The sequence below is a fragment of the Rhinolophus ferrumequinum genome, chromosome 13, assembly GCF_004115265.2.
Source record: "Rhinolophus ferrumequinum isolate MPI-CBG mRhiFer1 chromosome 13, mRhiFer1_v1.p, whole genome shotgun sequence".
Taxonomy (NCBI): Eukaryota; Metazoa; Chordata; class Mammalia; order Chiroptera; family Rhinolophidae; genus Rhinolophus; species Rhinolophus ferrumequinum.
In genome coordinates, this window is record NC_046296.1 from 66,447,124 (window position 1) to 66,460,746 (window position 13,623).

The 13,623-nt window shown below is 39.5% G+C and overlaps 1 protein-coding gene across 10 annotated transcripts in view; it reads left to right on the top strand.

Moving 5' to 3' along the window:
- KIDINS220 (kinase D interacting substrate 220) overlaps nucleotides 1-13,623 on the top strand; it is a 92,403-nt gene that overhangs the window by 27,296 nt on the left and 51,484 nt on the right. For all 10 annotated transcript variants that reach the window (XM_033124449.1, XM_033124453.1, XM_033124450.1 and 7 more), the window contains 11 exons: nucleotides 296-394; nucleotides 1,681-1,779; nucleotides 2,630-2,807; nucleotides 5,524-5,688; nucleotides 6,885-7,064; nucleotides 8,040-8,205; nucleotides 9,784-9,935; nucleotides 10,097-10,386; nucleotides 11,154-11,294; nucleotides 12,017-12,260; nucleotides 12,421-12,509. In XM_033124449.1, the coding sequence (XP_032980340.1) occupies nucleotides 296-394; nucleotides 1,681-1,779; nucleotides 2,630-2,807; nucleotides 5,524-5,688; nucleotides 6,885-7,064; nucleotides 8,040-8,205; nucleotides 9,784-9,935; nucleotides 10,097-10,386; nucleotides 11,154-11,294; nucleotides 12,017-12,260; nucleotides 12,421-12,509 (1,803 nt within the window). The remainder of the gene's footprint in view (nucleotides 1-295; nucleotides 395-1,680; nucleotides 1,780-2,629; nucleotides 2,808-5,523; nucleotides 5,689-6,884; nucleotides 7,065-8,039; nucleotides 8,206-9,783; nucleotides 9,936-10,096; nucleotides 10,387-11,153; nucleotides 11,295-12,016; nucleotides 12,261-12,420; nucleotides 12,510-13,623) is intronic.

Sequence of the window (13,623 nt, forward strand, 5' to 3'; positions counted from 1 at the left end):
CTTCTAACCCCATAGTCCTGAAATCTGATCACATTACAAAAGCATACTTTACCTGTCAACTGTGAAGTTGTTGCTCAGTCAAGTAGTGTTAAGTTTTCCTAGGCTTCTTTCATAGAGAATTTCTCAAAAGTAAATCCAACATGAATAAGGATTATTTCCCACCATGCTGCTTGTTGGTGAGACCTACTAATGCTTTCTGGCCGAAATGCTAATAATGATGTTTAATATTTACAAATAGCAGTTTTAATATTGTATCTTATCTGAAGTGATTGTTGATGTTTTTTTAATTATATAGGACAATAAAACTGCTTTGTATTGGGCTGTTGAGAAAGGAAATGCAACAATGGTGAGAGATATCTTACAGTGCAATCCGGACACTGAAATATGCACAAAGGTACAAACGACACTTCTGTTCTCTTAGCCGTACCGAGGGCTGAATATTAGTACTGCTTGTTTAATTATCTTTGATATTAGCATTATACTGATTTTACTGGTAATATTCTATATTACATTGAGGGGTAACTATATCCTTTCAGGAGTTGTGTTCACAGCAAAATACAGTGTGTAATTTATTGCTTTAGTTCAGTTGATTCAGAAAATACAGTATCAGCTATTCATAAACTGTGGACAGATCATTTACCCAGAATTCTCTTATGCTCCTGGTTTTGGGACACAACACATTTCCTTTTCAACGACTGTTGTGAGTGGTTAGTGGTTCCCCAAACCAGCCACTGTAGTCCATTTTACTTGAATCATGTGAAAATATAAAACTACATGAGACTTTAGTGATTATATTTGGTCTTATGTGTAATAATTTTCATGGGGAAGATACATTTGGAATTTCAGATTGAAGCAGTGGAATTCTTAATGAATAAAGCAAACATATGGAGTCACCCATAAGACAATCCTGTTCCACCTGCCGGAGGTCAGGACAAGCGTCTTTCTAAGCCAGTGGTGGCAACTGCAGTGCCACAGGGCACGGCTTCCTGGGATGCCTTCTGGTTTGCAGGTGGCTCCTTGGTCATCCTTTATCGTTGGGTCATGTGTCAGCCATCGTGAGCACCTGTGGCTTCCGACCAGGTTTCTCTCTTTCCTAATTCAGTGCTGAACTGTGATCTCTTCTCAGTTCCCTTAATTTGATTTTGAAAGCAATCATGAACCCTTTCAAGATTTTCCAAAGGCACAGTGCTTGTATGCACTTGTTTTTCCTGTTACGCACACGTACTTCGGGGCACAGAACTGAAGTGGTGCTGGTATAGATTTCGCAAAAAACCTAGACACTGGCCTGCGTGGGCGCTGAGTGGCTGGATTGTGGTGGTTGGTAGGGAGGTGGCGAGGATGGGAAGTTCTCTCTGGGGGTGCTGCCCCCATGTCAGTGGTGGCCCTGAAGAATGGCAGCAGCAGTGGGGGCAGGGGACTGGGGCCAGAAGTGGCTGATGAAGGAGCTAGCCACATCCCATACTTGGCTGAGTGATATAAAATGTTTTTGATACAAATGATTGGTTGTGAAAGGAAAAGCACTTTTCTTGTTAGGTTTTACAACTATGTTTTCTTGAGAACATTTGTAATATAGATTGGTACCAGAATCAGATACTTGAATTTTCACACGTGCGTTTATGTGACTGAAACATTTAGGAGTAAAGCTGTTAACCTGGCAAGCTTTCTTGTCTGTGCCCCCAGGATGGTGAGACACCACTGATTAAGGCCACCAAGATGAGAAATATTGAAGTGGTGGAGCTGCTGCTGGACAAGGGAGCCAAAGTGTCTGCTGTGGATAAGGTACAGGGGACACTGGGCCGCTGGTGGCCTGACCTCCATGGCTGCTGCACATGAAAGGGGGTCTGATTTTATTTTGGGGAGCGAGAGATTACTTGCTGGGGATGTCTGGGATTTTGATGCTGTGGTATCTTCATGGTGGTTCCGGTATATGCTGACGAGTGGGCGGGCTCGTGTGCTATAAAGAAGCTGCTTCAGATTTCCCTTCTGTTGCTCCTGCCACTTCTGGGAGCTGCCGTGGATCACCGTACAGGGAGGACGTCATTAGGTAGAGCTTGTTGCAGATAAATGGGGAAAGACCCCAAAGGGGCTGGAGAAGATAGACTCTGAGCCGACTGGCATTAGTGCTCAGCCACAGGACAGAAAGTTCTGCCACGTGTCCTCACCGTACTCCTCACTCACATCAGATGCACAGCAGCATGGAGGGTGGAGCTTCCTGACAAATGGGGAAGAACCTTGGGAAATAGAATGCAAACTGGTTGAGGAAGGTGGTTGGCATCCGTGGATAGGTAGCATTTGGATGATGGATGTTACCGACCTGTGATGGAAGTGGAGCCATGGTTGTCAGAGCCACAAGGAGAAAACTTGATGCTTCTCCTCTTTCAATGAGTTGAGGGAGGGGAGAAGAATGACCTTTATTCTAAGGGCTGTGGCAGAGATCAGTCCTGAGAAAAGCTGGGTGAGGACCTAGAGAAAGAAATTTCAAAGAAGACAGAGATAAAAATTCATATTATTCAGGTACTCTGTGAAAAGTTCAGATTTTCTGTTATTTTAGAGAAACATGAAAATTGTTACTCTGTATATACTGTTAGTGAAAATATGGAAGTTCACGTTTCCTGCCACTGTTTTACAGAAAGGAGACACTCCTTTGCATATTGCTATTCGCGGGAGGAGTCGGAAACTGGCAGAACTTCTTTTAAGAAATCCCAAAGATGGAAGGTTACTTTATAGGCCCAACAAAGCAGGCGAGACTCCCTACAACATTGACTGTAGCCATCAGAAAAGTATTTTAACTCAGATATTTGGAGCCAGTAAGTATTGGGTTTTATTCCTGACTGAGCTTTTTAAAAATGAATGTTCTGTGAACTATAAGAGACCAACAGCAGTTTTGCATTTATCACTGAACTGGAGATTATAAAAGTTGAGAAGATTATTGTTTTACTGTGGAAAAATACTCCTCCCTGTCTAAAGCTCCTGTGCGTTGTGTTGTAACATTCTAAATGAAGAGTATTCGCCATCATCAGTCAGCTTTTACGACCCTAAAAATCTAGCCTACTTGTCTACGAATCTTCCCCCATTGTTCTCCCAGGTGGACGTGGTGCTTTTCATCAGAACCTGCTCTGTTTTTCCAGTGTGGCTCCAGCACTTAGCTCCCCACCTTTGCTGGGTCTTGCCCCCCACAGGCCGGGCCGCTCCATCCCCGTGAAGGTCTTTGCCTTATTGAAGTCATGTCTCCAAGGCTCCTGTCAGCTGTCTCAGTGACGAGCTAACTCATCTGCCAACCAGATCCAGTTTTCGCCTCATTTGAATACTTAGGCGCTTGTGTTATATGTCCTTTTCTAACACTTATTATGTAGAGCTTTTTATTCCATTTCTTTCAGAATTTTCTCCTCCAAGATTCCAAGTTCTTCAGGGCAGGACGGTTTCTTCTCTTTGTATCCTCTGACATTTAGTGTGATGCCTTCAGTGTTGTGCTAACGTAGTTTCTGACGGAAATGAATGCACGTGAGAATGTCATCATTCATGTGTGGGCTTTTGAAATAGAGGCTAATCTTCTACTGGGATTAAAAAAGAGATGTGTTACCAACATACTTGTATCTGACAAAGAAACCAACAAGAGAGAATCTTGCCACCTTCCACTTTAGCTTCTTACTTACATCTTGTTTTTGAATATGATTCTGTTGTATTATGAGTTCTTCCTTTTTAAATATTTTTTTTCTAATTATAATAATGCACACTCATTAAATTTCAAGAATGAAGACACGAATATAGTAGAAAGTACAAATTTCCCATTGTCCTCTATCTCCTAATTCATAATTGTTTGAATGACCTTCCAGAATTTTTCTTTGTATTTCTAAAAATGTTTTATACTACGTCTATAGCTTTAAAAAAATTGGGTCATACAATATTATAAAAGCTTTTATATCACATTATATGAACTGTATCATATTTTAATTGTAGCATAATCTTTCATCTTAGCTTCTAACAGTACATTCAGTTCTCTTGATGAATATTTGGCTTGTTTTGCTGTTAAAAGCTAGTGCTTCAGTGACCATCCTTGTACATAGATCCATTAACTCTTATTTTTAAGATTATTTTCTTGGAATAAACTCCCGGAAGTAGAATTGGCAAGTCAGTGGATGTTCACAGTTTTGATAGACTTTCCAAAATGGTTGTAGTGTAACAATTTCTCCTTCTCCCTGGGGCCACATAGGAAGTGCAGTTGTCCGCAGCCTTGCTGACACTGGGTGTTCCAGCTTCGTTCATCTTTGCTAATCAGATCAGTGCCAAAAGAGATCCATATTAATTTGCATTGTAAAATTATTAGGTTGAGATCTTTTCATATATTCTTAGGCTGTTTGTATTTTTGCCATTTTTCTCTTTGTATCCTTTGTCCACTTTTTTCCAGAGTTTTTAATATTTTTTAAAAATTGATTTGAAGTGTTTTTGTATGTCATGAATGTTGATCTGGATCCAGCCTATATGTTGCATCCTTCTCTCCAGCTTATTCTTCGTTTATGGTGATGGATTTTTTTATTCCCCATCCAAAAGTTACACATTTTTGTAGTTTGTTAGTCTTTCCTTGAAGTTCTGGCTTTATTGTATTGAGAAAGAAAGGCCTTCACCACACAGATTTAAAAAATTTTTTCTCCTAATATTTTATGGTTTTACTTTTTACATTTAATATTTATAATGTTTCAGAAACTTATTTTTGTTAGGGTATAAGTTGTATAGAGTTTTAATTTTATTGTTTAAAAAAGGGATGTCTAACTTCTTAACACTACTTACTAACTCATCCTTTCCTCACTGATTTGAAATGGCTTTTATGGCAATATCCTGTGCAAGTTCTGTGATCTAATTGTAGCTTTATAGTATGTTTTGATTTTTCTCCAAAGACAACCACTCTTTGGTAGTCTTTAAAATTTTTTCTTAGCTATTCCTACATGTTCTTGCTTGTCAGTTTTTAAAAATATTTTCATGGATTTTGATTGAAATTGCTTTAAAGTGATAGATTCATTTGGGGAGAATTGCTATCTTTAAGTCATTGAACCTTTCTGCCTGGAAACATAGAATGTCTCTTTTTCTTCATTATCTATGATGTTTGTCAGTAACATTTTGTAGCTTTCTGTATATAGGTCTTATACCTACTAAATGTATTCCTGTGGACCAGTTTGTGTATTAATTATATTCTGTTGATTCTAAAATGTACCTTGTTCCACATTTTACAATCTCTGAAATTGGAATGTGTCTTATAATTGAAGGATAAGAAAACATCGTGTCATAATTTAGCAGCATTTTGTCTTTCTTAGTTGTACATAATAATGATGCATTTTGCAATCAGTAGTTATGTTAAGTTCTATGAAATATGGTACTAATATAAGAATGTCTAAACCTATTTTTACACAGGTCTAATCATTTAACATAAGCGTTTCCCTCTTATTCAATACAAATAAATGAGAATTGATGTTCTCTTCTAATAGCAGTGTCTCTTTTTAATGTAAGGAAATGGTGTGTTCATAATTACAGGACACTTGTCTCCCACCGAAACGGACGGTGACATGCTTGGATATGATTTATATAGCAGCGCCCTGGCGGATATCCTCAGTGAGCCCACCATGCAGCCCCCCATTTGTGTGGGGCTCTACGCACAGTGGGGAAGTGGGAAATCCTTCCTACTCAAGAAGCTGGAAGGTAAAGGACACGTTTATGTAAGAAGGTTTCCTCTGGTGTGGTTTTTTCCTTCGGAAGTAAAGAAAAAAGACTTTTATGTATGGGTATGTGTGTTACACAGTTTAGTGAATTGAAAGTATTAGGGTTTTACTCCCGTCTAGTTGTTCCTCCACACAACCAAGCCGTGAGTTCTCTCTCTAAAACAAAGACCGGTTGTGTTATATACAGAGGATGCCAAAAAAAAAGGATACACATTTTAAGACAGGAAAAAAAACTATTAAAATTGTAATACTCAGTATATACCAATAACAAAAGATGAATACAAGTCATGTTTGACTTCTGCAATGACAAGAGGTGCTCAAAGTGGTTCCCATCAGCGTCCAGACACTTCTGATTATGGCGAACTGCTGCTTGAGCAACGCTGACCAAAGGGTCCACTTGTACACATTGTTTTGGCACCCGTGGTATAACACACCTAAACCCCTTGGTGGCAGAGTTTCTGCATGTGCCATTTATAATCGTCATCTCCAGGGCCTTTCACAAACCTGTCACTTTGCATGGCCACACCTGCCAGCACTCCGTCTTGTACACTCCGTGCCCTTTTCCTGAGCTGCTCCTTGTATTAGGAGCTTCCCAGACAGCTCTCCCCTCTCCCACCCGGCACCCACACCTTTTGCTTGGCAAAATCTTACTCATTCTTCAAGGACAGGTTTCAGTATTTCCTGTAAAAGTTTTACCAACTTTTGTGGTATGACTCGTTTAGGGCTCATTTGGGCTCAATACACACCTTTAATAAGAGCAACGGTTCTCAAACGTGATTATAGGCAGAAGGGGTGACATAGTGAAGACACATAGCAAAGGAACAATTTTCAGTTTTATATATGGAAACAATATCTTGTTACTCGTGTAATAGAAACCACAAAAAATAAGTACCAACAGAATCTTGACAGATGGGAATGTCTGAGAAAGGCATTTGTGCGTCTTCAGTGTGAAGCAGGAGAGTGGGTGAGACGGGGGCTGTGCCCCCAGGGAATGGCATTTTCACATTTATCAAAAGAGCATTGGTTAAAATGGTCAAGTGACAACATTTTATCCTGGGACTTAATAAGTGCCCACTAAATGTTTATATTGAAAAATGTCAAAACTCCAAATTGAGTTAGGAGTCGTGCTGCTTAAACAAAGCAGGAATAATGTTTTCTCACTCATTTCTCTTTCAGATGAAATGAAGACTTTTGCAGGACAGCAGATTGAACCTCTGTTTCAGTTCTCGTGGCTCATAGTCTTTCTGACCCTGCTGCTTTGTGGAGGCGTTGGGCTTCTGTTGGCCTTCACGGTCGACCCAAACCTGGGGATAGCCGTGTCCTTGAGCTTCTTGGCTCTCTTATACATATTTTTTAGTAAGTCTCTGCTTTTTTATCTTTTTCTAAAATGTAGACAATGTCAAGACTCATTGTTTTACTTAAAAGATTATCTATATCTTTCTTAAAACCTGTGGTTTTCGTAATTAGGTTAGAAAGTTGATCTTTTGGCTGTTGTGTGAGTTGGCTTAGAGGAGCAGTGTCCACAACCTGGCTGGAGTGGCTTTAAAAACGGGGGTTTTACATGTTAATATTGATGCGGAACTCTGATTTATTATACTTACCCCTTTATATGTTCATTAATGACTTATATTTAAATCTTTTTTGAAAATAAGTCTTCATAGCCATCACTTGGCATGCTCTTGAGCATTGACTGTAATTTTTATTTTATCTAAAAGCAAAATAAACCAATAATATGTAATCCCTATTCTTGGGGTATCTTCAGGTGTAAGAAAGGAAATAGATTTGCTATTGGAAGAACTGGTAATTTCAACAGTTGCAAGTAGCGATACAGGCAGTCATTTACACTGGAGTCTGAACTAAGTGATAGGTTTCTGTTTTGAGGCATTATCTTCCTGATTGTGTGTTGTTTTCTTCTTTTTTTTTTCAATTTTTATTGGGGAATATTAGGGAACAGTGTGTTTTTCGAGGACCCATCAGCTCCATGTCAAGTCATTGTTTTCAATCTAGTTGTGGAGAGCACAGCTCACTGGACCACGTGGAAATCGAACCAGCAACTTTGTTGTTATGAGCACTGTGCTCTAACCATTGAGCCAATTGGCTGCCCCCCCTCGATTGTGTTTTGGTCTGTTTTACGTTCCATTTTTCATATACCTTCTGATGTTACAAGAGGTTAATTAATTGAGGAATTCTTACAGGACTAGTTAGAAAATAGTGTGGGGGTGTGAAAAGTTACATAAACCTACCTGTCATTACTTGATATTTGACTGTTTGGGGAAAGGCTGCTGGACTAACGATTGTTTTGGATAATTTTTTTTAAACCGTGAATTTCAGTTGTCATTTACTTTGGAGGACGGAGGGAAGGAGAGAGTTGGAATTGGGCCTGGGTCCTCAGTACTCGATTGGCAAGGCATATTGGGTATTTGGAACTTCTCCTCAAACTGATGTTTGTGAACCCACCGGAATTGCCAGAGCAAACCACCAAAGCTTTACCTGTGAGGTGAGTTGTCCCTTTGATAGAAGTAACTTTTAATAAGATGAAGCAAAATAAAGTTTATGATGCATCATTTCTCAGTGTGCATTTCAAAAACATTGGTCCTTTGACTTTTTTTATATGAGAAACAAAACACGCAAACATGCCCTGGTCAAATATGTTGGGAAAATATTCATATTATATCTCCCTTTTGTGCATTAAAGGGTCAGACACCTTTCCAGAAAGAAATCTGTTTAACTTTGATTTACCAAATTTATTTGAGTGTGAACGCTTTTCCCTCCTCCCCCTCATGACACCTCCTGTCATCCTTTGGACATACTTTGAAAAGAGCACTGGATCTAGTAGGATGGGGTCCTGACACCTCCTCATGTTAGCTTGTAACCTCGGCAACTCAGCTTGAGCTCCAAGTTGCTCCTCCCTCATTTGTGGGAATATATTTACCCACCTATCCAAAATTATTGACACATCAAATAGGAAATATATGAGAAAACAGTTCAGAAAAATGAAAAAAAATGTATGCCAAGGAGTAAAGGAAAGCTGCAGGGCTCTGAGGAAAGTGGGGGGGAAAAATAAAAAGTTAGAGAACTGAAAGCAAAAGGAATTCAATAGAAATTGGCATAATCATTAAATATTATAAAGTAAAATATGTGTAATTTAAGATGAAAATAGAAAACCAGATAAAACATCACAACTATAAAATATAAAAAAATGAAGGAAAAAAGCTTACAAGTCATGGATTAAGTATTAAGAAAAGGATTTAAAAATGAAAAGTTACAATGAAAATGTTAAAAAGAAAACATACAGAGTAGAATGAAATAATTAGGGAAAATATATTTACAAAAAATAAAAACATTTTAAATGAATGAGATGCTTTTTTAAAAAAAGTTAGGACAATTAAAATAGTCTAAATCAAGAGCACACAACATAGTACAGTGTGATCCCAGATTGTATTTTGGAAGCCATGTTTTTTACTGGATGAAGATGAGAGTTTATTTGGGGATGGCAGGGGTGAAAGGAGCTAATGAAGAAATAATATCCATTCAGAGACTCAATTACGATTAATTCAGTTATTTCAAAGAAAAACTGTGTGGAGAACATTTTATAACTTATTTCTAAACCCCTAGTAGCTATAAATAAGACATTCTAAAACTTGAGTTTTTTAAATGGCATTAAATTCTTACTATTTTTTCAAGAGTCTAATCTTTCCAGTTGGTACTTAGAAAACTTTCCTAAAGTGCATCTTTTTGGGCTACATCCTGATGTGGGGTGCCACCTTTTAATTGCTGTATCGTAAGACCTGTTGAAATATCTGATTCCCTGTCTAAACTCCTTGTCAGAACTTTTTCCCCCCTTCTGCCTTTGGTCAGAATTACTGCATATAACTCCTACATTTGACTTTGTTATTGTAAGATGTTAGAAGTGGAAGACACCTACCTAATTCCAAGTTCTTTTCCCTCCTTAGAATTTTAAAAACAGTATTTTGAAAGAAACATAAAGAAAATATAGGGTAAATGATACAGAGATGACGTATGTTGAAATGGTTGTTCTAGGGAGGAGTGATGTTTTATTTCCCCTCCCCCCAAGGTTCTTGTTTACAGATTACAATCGGCTGTCCAGCGTTGGTGGAGAAACATCGATGGCGGAAATGATCGCGACCCTGTCAGATGCTTGTGAGAGAGAGTTTGGCTTTTTGGCAACCAGGCTTTTTCGAGTATTCAAAACTGAAGATACACAGGGTAGGACTTCCATCTTCTTCTTTGTGTGTGTATAGGGATTCAGGCTGGGATGAAAACATGAACTGAGTGTCAGATTTGTCACATCCTGTCACTGCACTGATTACGATTTTCTAGATCCTTGATATGAAAATAATTGTTAAAACCATTTGCTGTATGTACAGGTAAAAAGAAATGGAAAAAAACGTGCTGTCTCCCATCTTTTGTCATCTTCCTTTTTATCTTTGGCTGCATTATTGCTGGAATCACTCTTCTGGCGATATTCCGAGTTGACCCAAAACATCTGACAGTCAACGCTCTCCTCATCTCAATTGCGTCTATCGTGGGGTTGGCCTTCGTGCTGAACTGTCGTACCTGGTGGCAGGTGCTGGACTCTCTCTTGAATTCTCAAAGGAAACGCCTCCATAGTGCTGCCTCCAAGCTGCACAAACTGAAAAGTGAAGGATTCATGAAAGTAAGCTCTCACTGGTTATCAGAAAACAAGCGTAATGTGCATGTGCTATGACGACCGTGATCCACTTGGGTTGTAGAGCCTGTGCTCGCTACACGTTAGTGTCGCGTTGGTTTTAGCTTTAGTCCAGATGTTTTTTGTGCAAATGTATATTTGAAATGGAAAAAGTTACAACGATAGCATGTTTTTATAAAATAGACTTTTATAAGCTACTCAAAAGAGTTGGCGTATTGATTATTCCACAGGTGGGAATTCCTATCTAATAATGAAGAATCCTCTGGAGCCTGGTAGAGTAAGGGAATTGAACCACCAAAACATGAAATAGGATCATCTTTTCCGAACCAAAAGGGCCTGTGTACAGTATCGGTATACAATACCTTCGGTTAAGGTCGTGTCCCATCAGGGAGCCAACCGTAGAGTGGTGTTTTATTTCCCCTAAATCTAAATTTAGGTCATTTAGATTTGCACTTCAATCCTAGTCTTTTGACATTCAGAACATGTGATTTTTTCAAGTAAGTCACACAATCCTTTGAAATAATTAGAAAGAGGGGATGTGCCAGTGTCACCTCATTTGTGAGGGTGAAAGCCTCCAGTTTCTGGGAAATCGCCTTGTAAATTGTGACGCACTCGTTACAGTGTTAAGTGGCACCATAACTGGCAGCAAGGGCGTTGGACATTTTTCTTTCCAGTAGATGACTTTCCGACAGCTTTTCACGAAACGTGCTAAACTTCCTCCTGTCTTCAGTGCTGTCTGTCCTTTCTTCCCACAGGTTCTTAAGTGTGAAGTGGAATTGATGGCTAAGATGGCAAAGACCATCGACGGCTTCACTCAGAACCAGACTAGGCTGGTGGTGATCACTGACGGGCTGGACGCCTGTGAGCAGGACCGAGTGCTGCACATGCTGGACACTGTACGTCCTGGCCGTCCTGGCGCTTGTCGCTGTCGCCTGGGTGGTGCTCAGAGGAAGGGCTGCATGAGCATATCAAGTGGACTTTGAGTAGTCCTTCGGTTTCGTGAAACAGTAGTTTTTTAATGCAGAGACAGCATGAGTAAATGTTGTATCACAAACAGATTTAAACAATTTTAGCTGCACAAGGCAGCGTGAAAAGAAAATGAAAAATCAGTAGCTCTGAAGACCTTAGTGTAGTGTGACTCCAGCTTTTCTCTGCAGATAGTTCTGGTTAGAATCAGAGATAAAAGTAGGGAGCCCACAGAATTTGCAGGGTTTTCTGTTAAAGTAGGGTACATCGTGGCTCTCTGGAAGGTATGTTATAAGCAACAGCGTAACTGGGCAGAGACAATGTGCACAGTACCTCATGCATATTCATGAATGTTTCACATGTATAGGTATTGATCTTTCCTCTTATGTAGACCATTAAGTGCCTCAAAATAGGGCAGAATTAATTGTTTCCTTGGGAAGTTTTATCACTGTCAGATGGTGAAAAATTGTCAGGTGGTGAAAAACCAGATTGAGACTTCAATAAAATTTGTTTTCATATAGAATTATATTTTGATGAAAAATAAATAGTTTTTTAAAAAATATAGTCACCAAAGAATAACAGATTTTGAAGAGACTTTTTATTTTGGATAATTTAAAATTTATATCATAAGTACACATTTCTTTTCCTATAGGTCCGAGTTCTGTTTTCAAAAGGCCCATTCATTGCCATTTTTGCAAGTGACCCACATATTATTATAAAGGCAATTAACCAGAACCTCAATAGCGTGCTCCGTGACTCCAACATCAATGGACATGACTACATGCGCAACATAGTTCATTTACCCGTTTTCCTTAATAGTCGTGGGCTAAGCAATGCAAGGAAATTTCTTGTAACTTCAACAACAAATGGGGACATTACATGCTCAGATACTACAGGTAAAGATCAAGTTCTTCAGGTACTTTGGGATTGAAGTAGTTTTCTAGTTTTTTATGGTGATTTGCTCTTTACCCTGAAAAATATTGTTGGTAGTTCACTTCTCTTTAAATATGTACAACAGAATGTTAGTACAAATGGTGCTTTTGATAAATCTTTAAGGGATGCAGGAAGATGCTGACAGAAGAGTTTCACAAATCAGCCTTGGAGAGATGACAAAACTCGGTAGCAAAACAGCCCTCAATAGACGGGTAAGATGCCATTTGTTTTGAGTCACATGTTTGTATTGCTATTATTCAAATAACACTAAGGTGATGTCACTTAAGAAGTCTTTTGTAAATATCGGACTGAGCTCATCAGATAAATTTGACCACTGAATTTCCTGTAGCTTCAGTGGTTTTTCAGGGAATGTCTGAACCTGCAGCCAGAACTGTAAATGGTCCAGGAATCCCTGTCCTCCCCCAGCCTGTTCTCAGCCTCAGTGCCGCTCCAGACTCCAGCCCCCAGGCTCCCCGAGAGGGAGGCTGTCAAGCTCCCCAGTGATGTCACCCAGCGCTGAGAAGCACTGTGTTCATCCCAGGTCAGCTTGTATTCATTCCAGGCGCCCGTTGTACCGTAGTCTAAGGACAGCTCCGTGCTTGGTCTTCCCATTGGCCCTCCTCCAAATGTTTGTGAGGTGTCACTCTTCTGTACCCACACAGTGATTTGGGGCCCCTCCCAGCCACTTTGGGGTTGTCCTGGGACACTGTCGTTGTCCCTGCCCTGCCCCATTCCTGGAATCCTCCTTTGTATGGAACAAAGAGTGTTACTAGTCAGTAATATGTCCACTTGCAGGAAAGTGACAGTGATCGTGCCACTTTAAGATAGTAGGGTGGGCTAACATTGCCACTGTTTTTCTTTTTTCTAGTTTGTTACCATTAAATTTGGACATTTTACATTTAAAAAATGTATCTTAAGTGACATTTTGACGTTCTGATTTTATGCCTCTACCCTATACAAGTATGGATGCAAAATTAATATTATGAATGACAATTGATAGCATTGAATTAAGAGGAGGGTGTGATTTACCGTTTTGAGTTTGTCTCCCGGGAGCTGGACTTTTGGGCTCCCTGTGGTTGTAGCCATCGTTCCCTGTGCCCAGGATCTTTTGATGAGGACGCACCTTTGTGTGCCTGTCCCTCCTCTGATTAGGTGGTTCCCCTACCCCACCCTGACCAGTGGAGTGCCTTTCATGTGGTTATTTAGTTAATTTAGTACATTTGATGCAGATGTGCAGGTAGTTAGAGCCTCTGTGCCTTTTAGGTAGTTGCCACACATTAAAAAATAACCAAAAACCAAAATGCTGAATTCTTAAAACTAGACAAG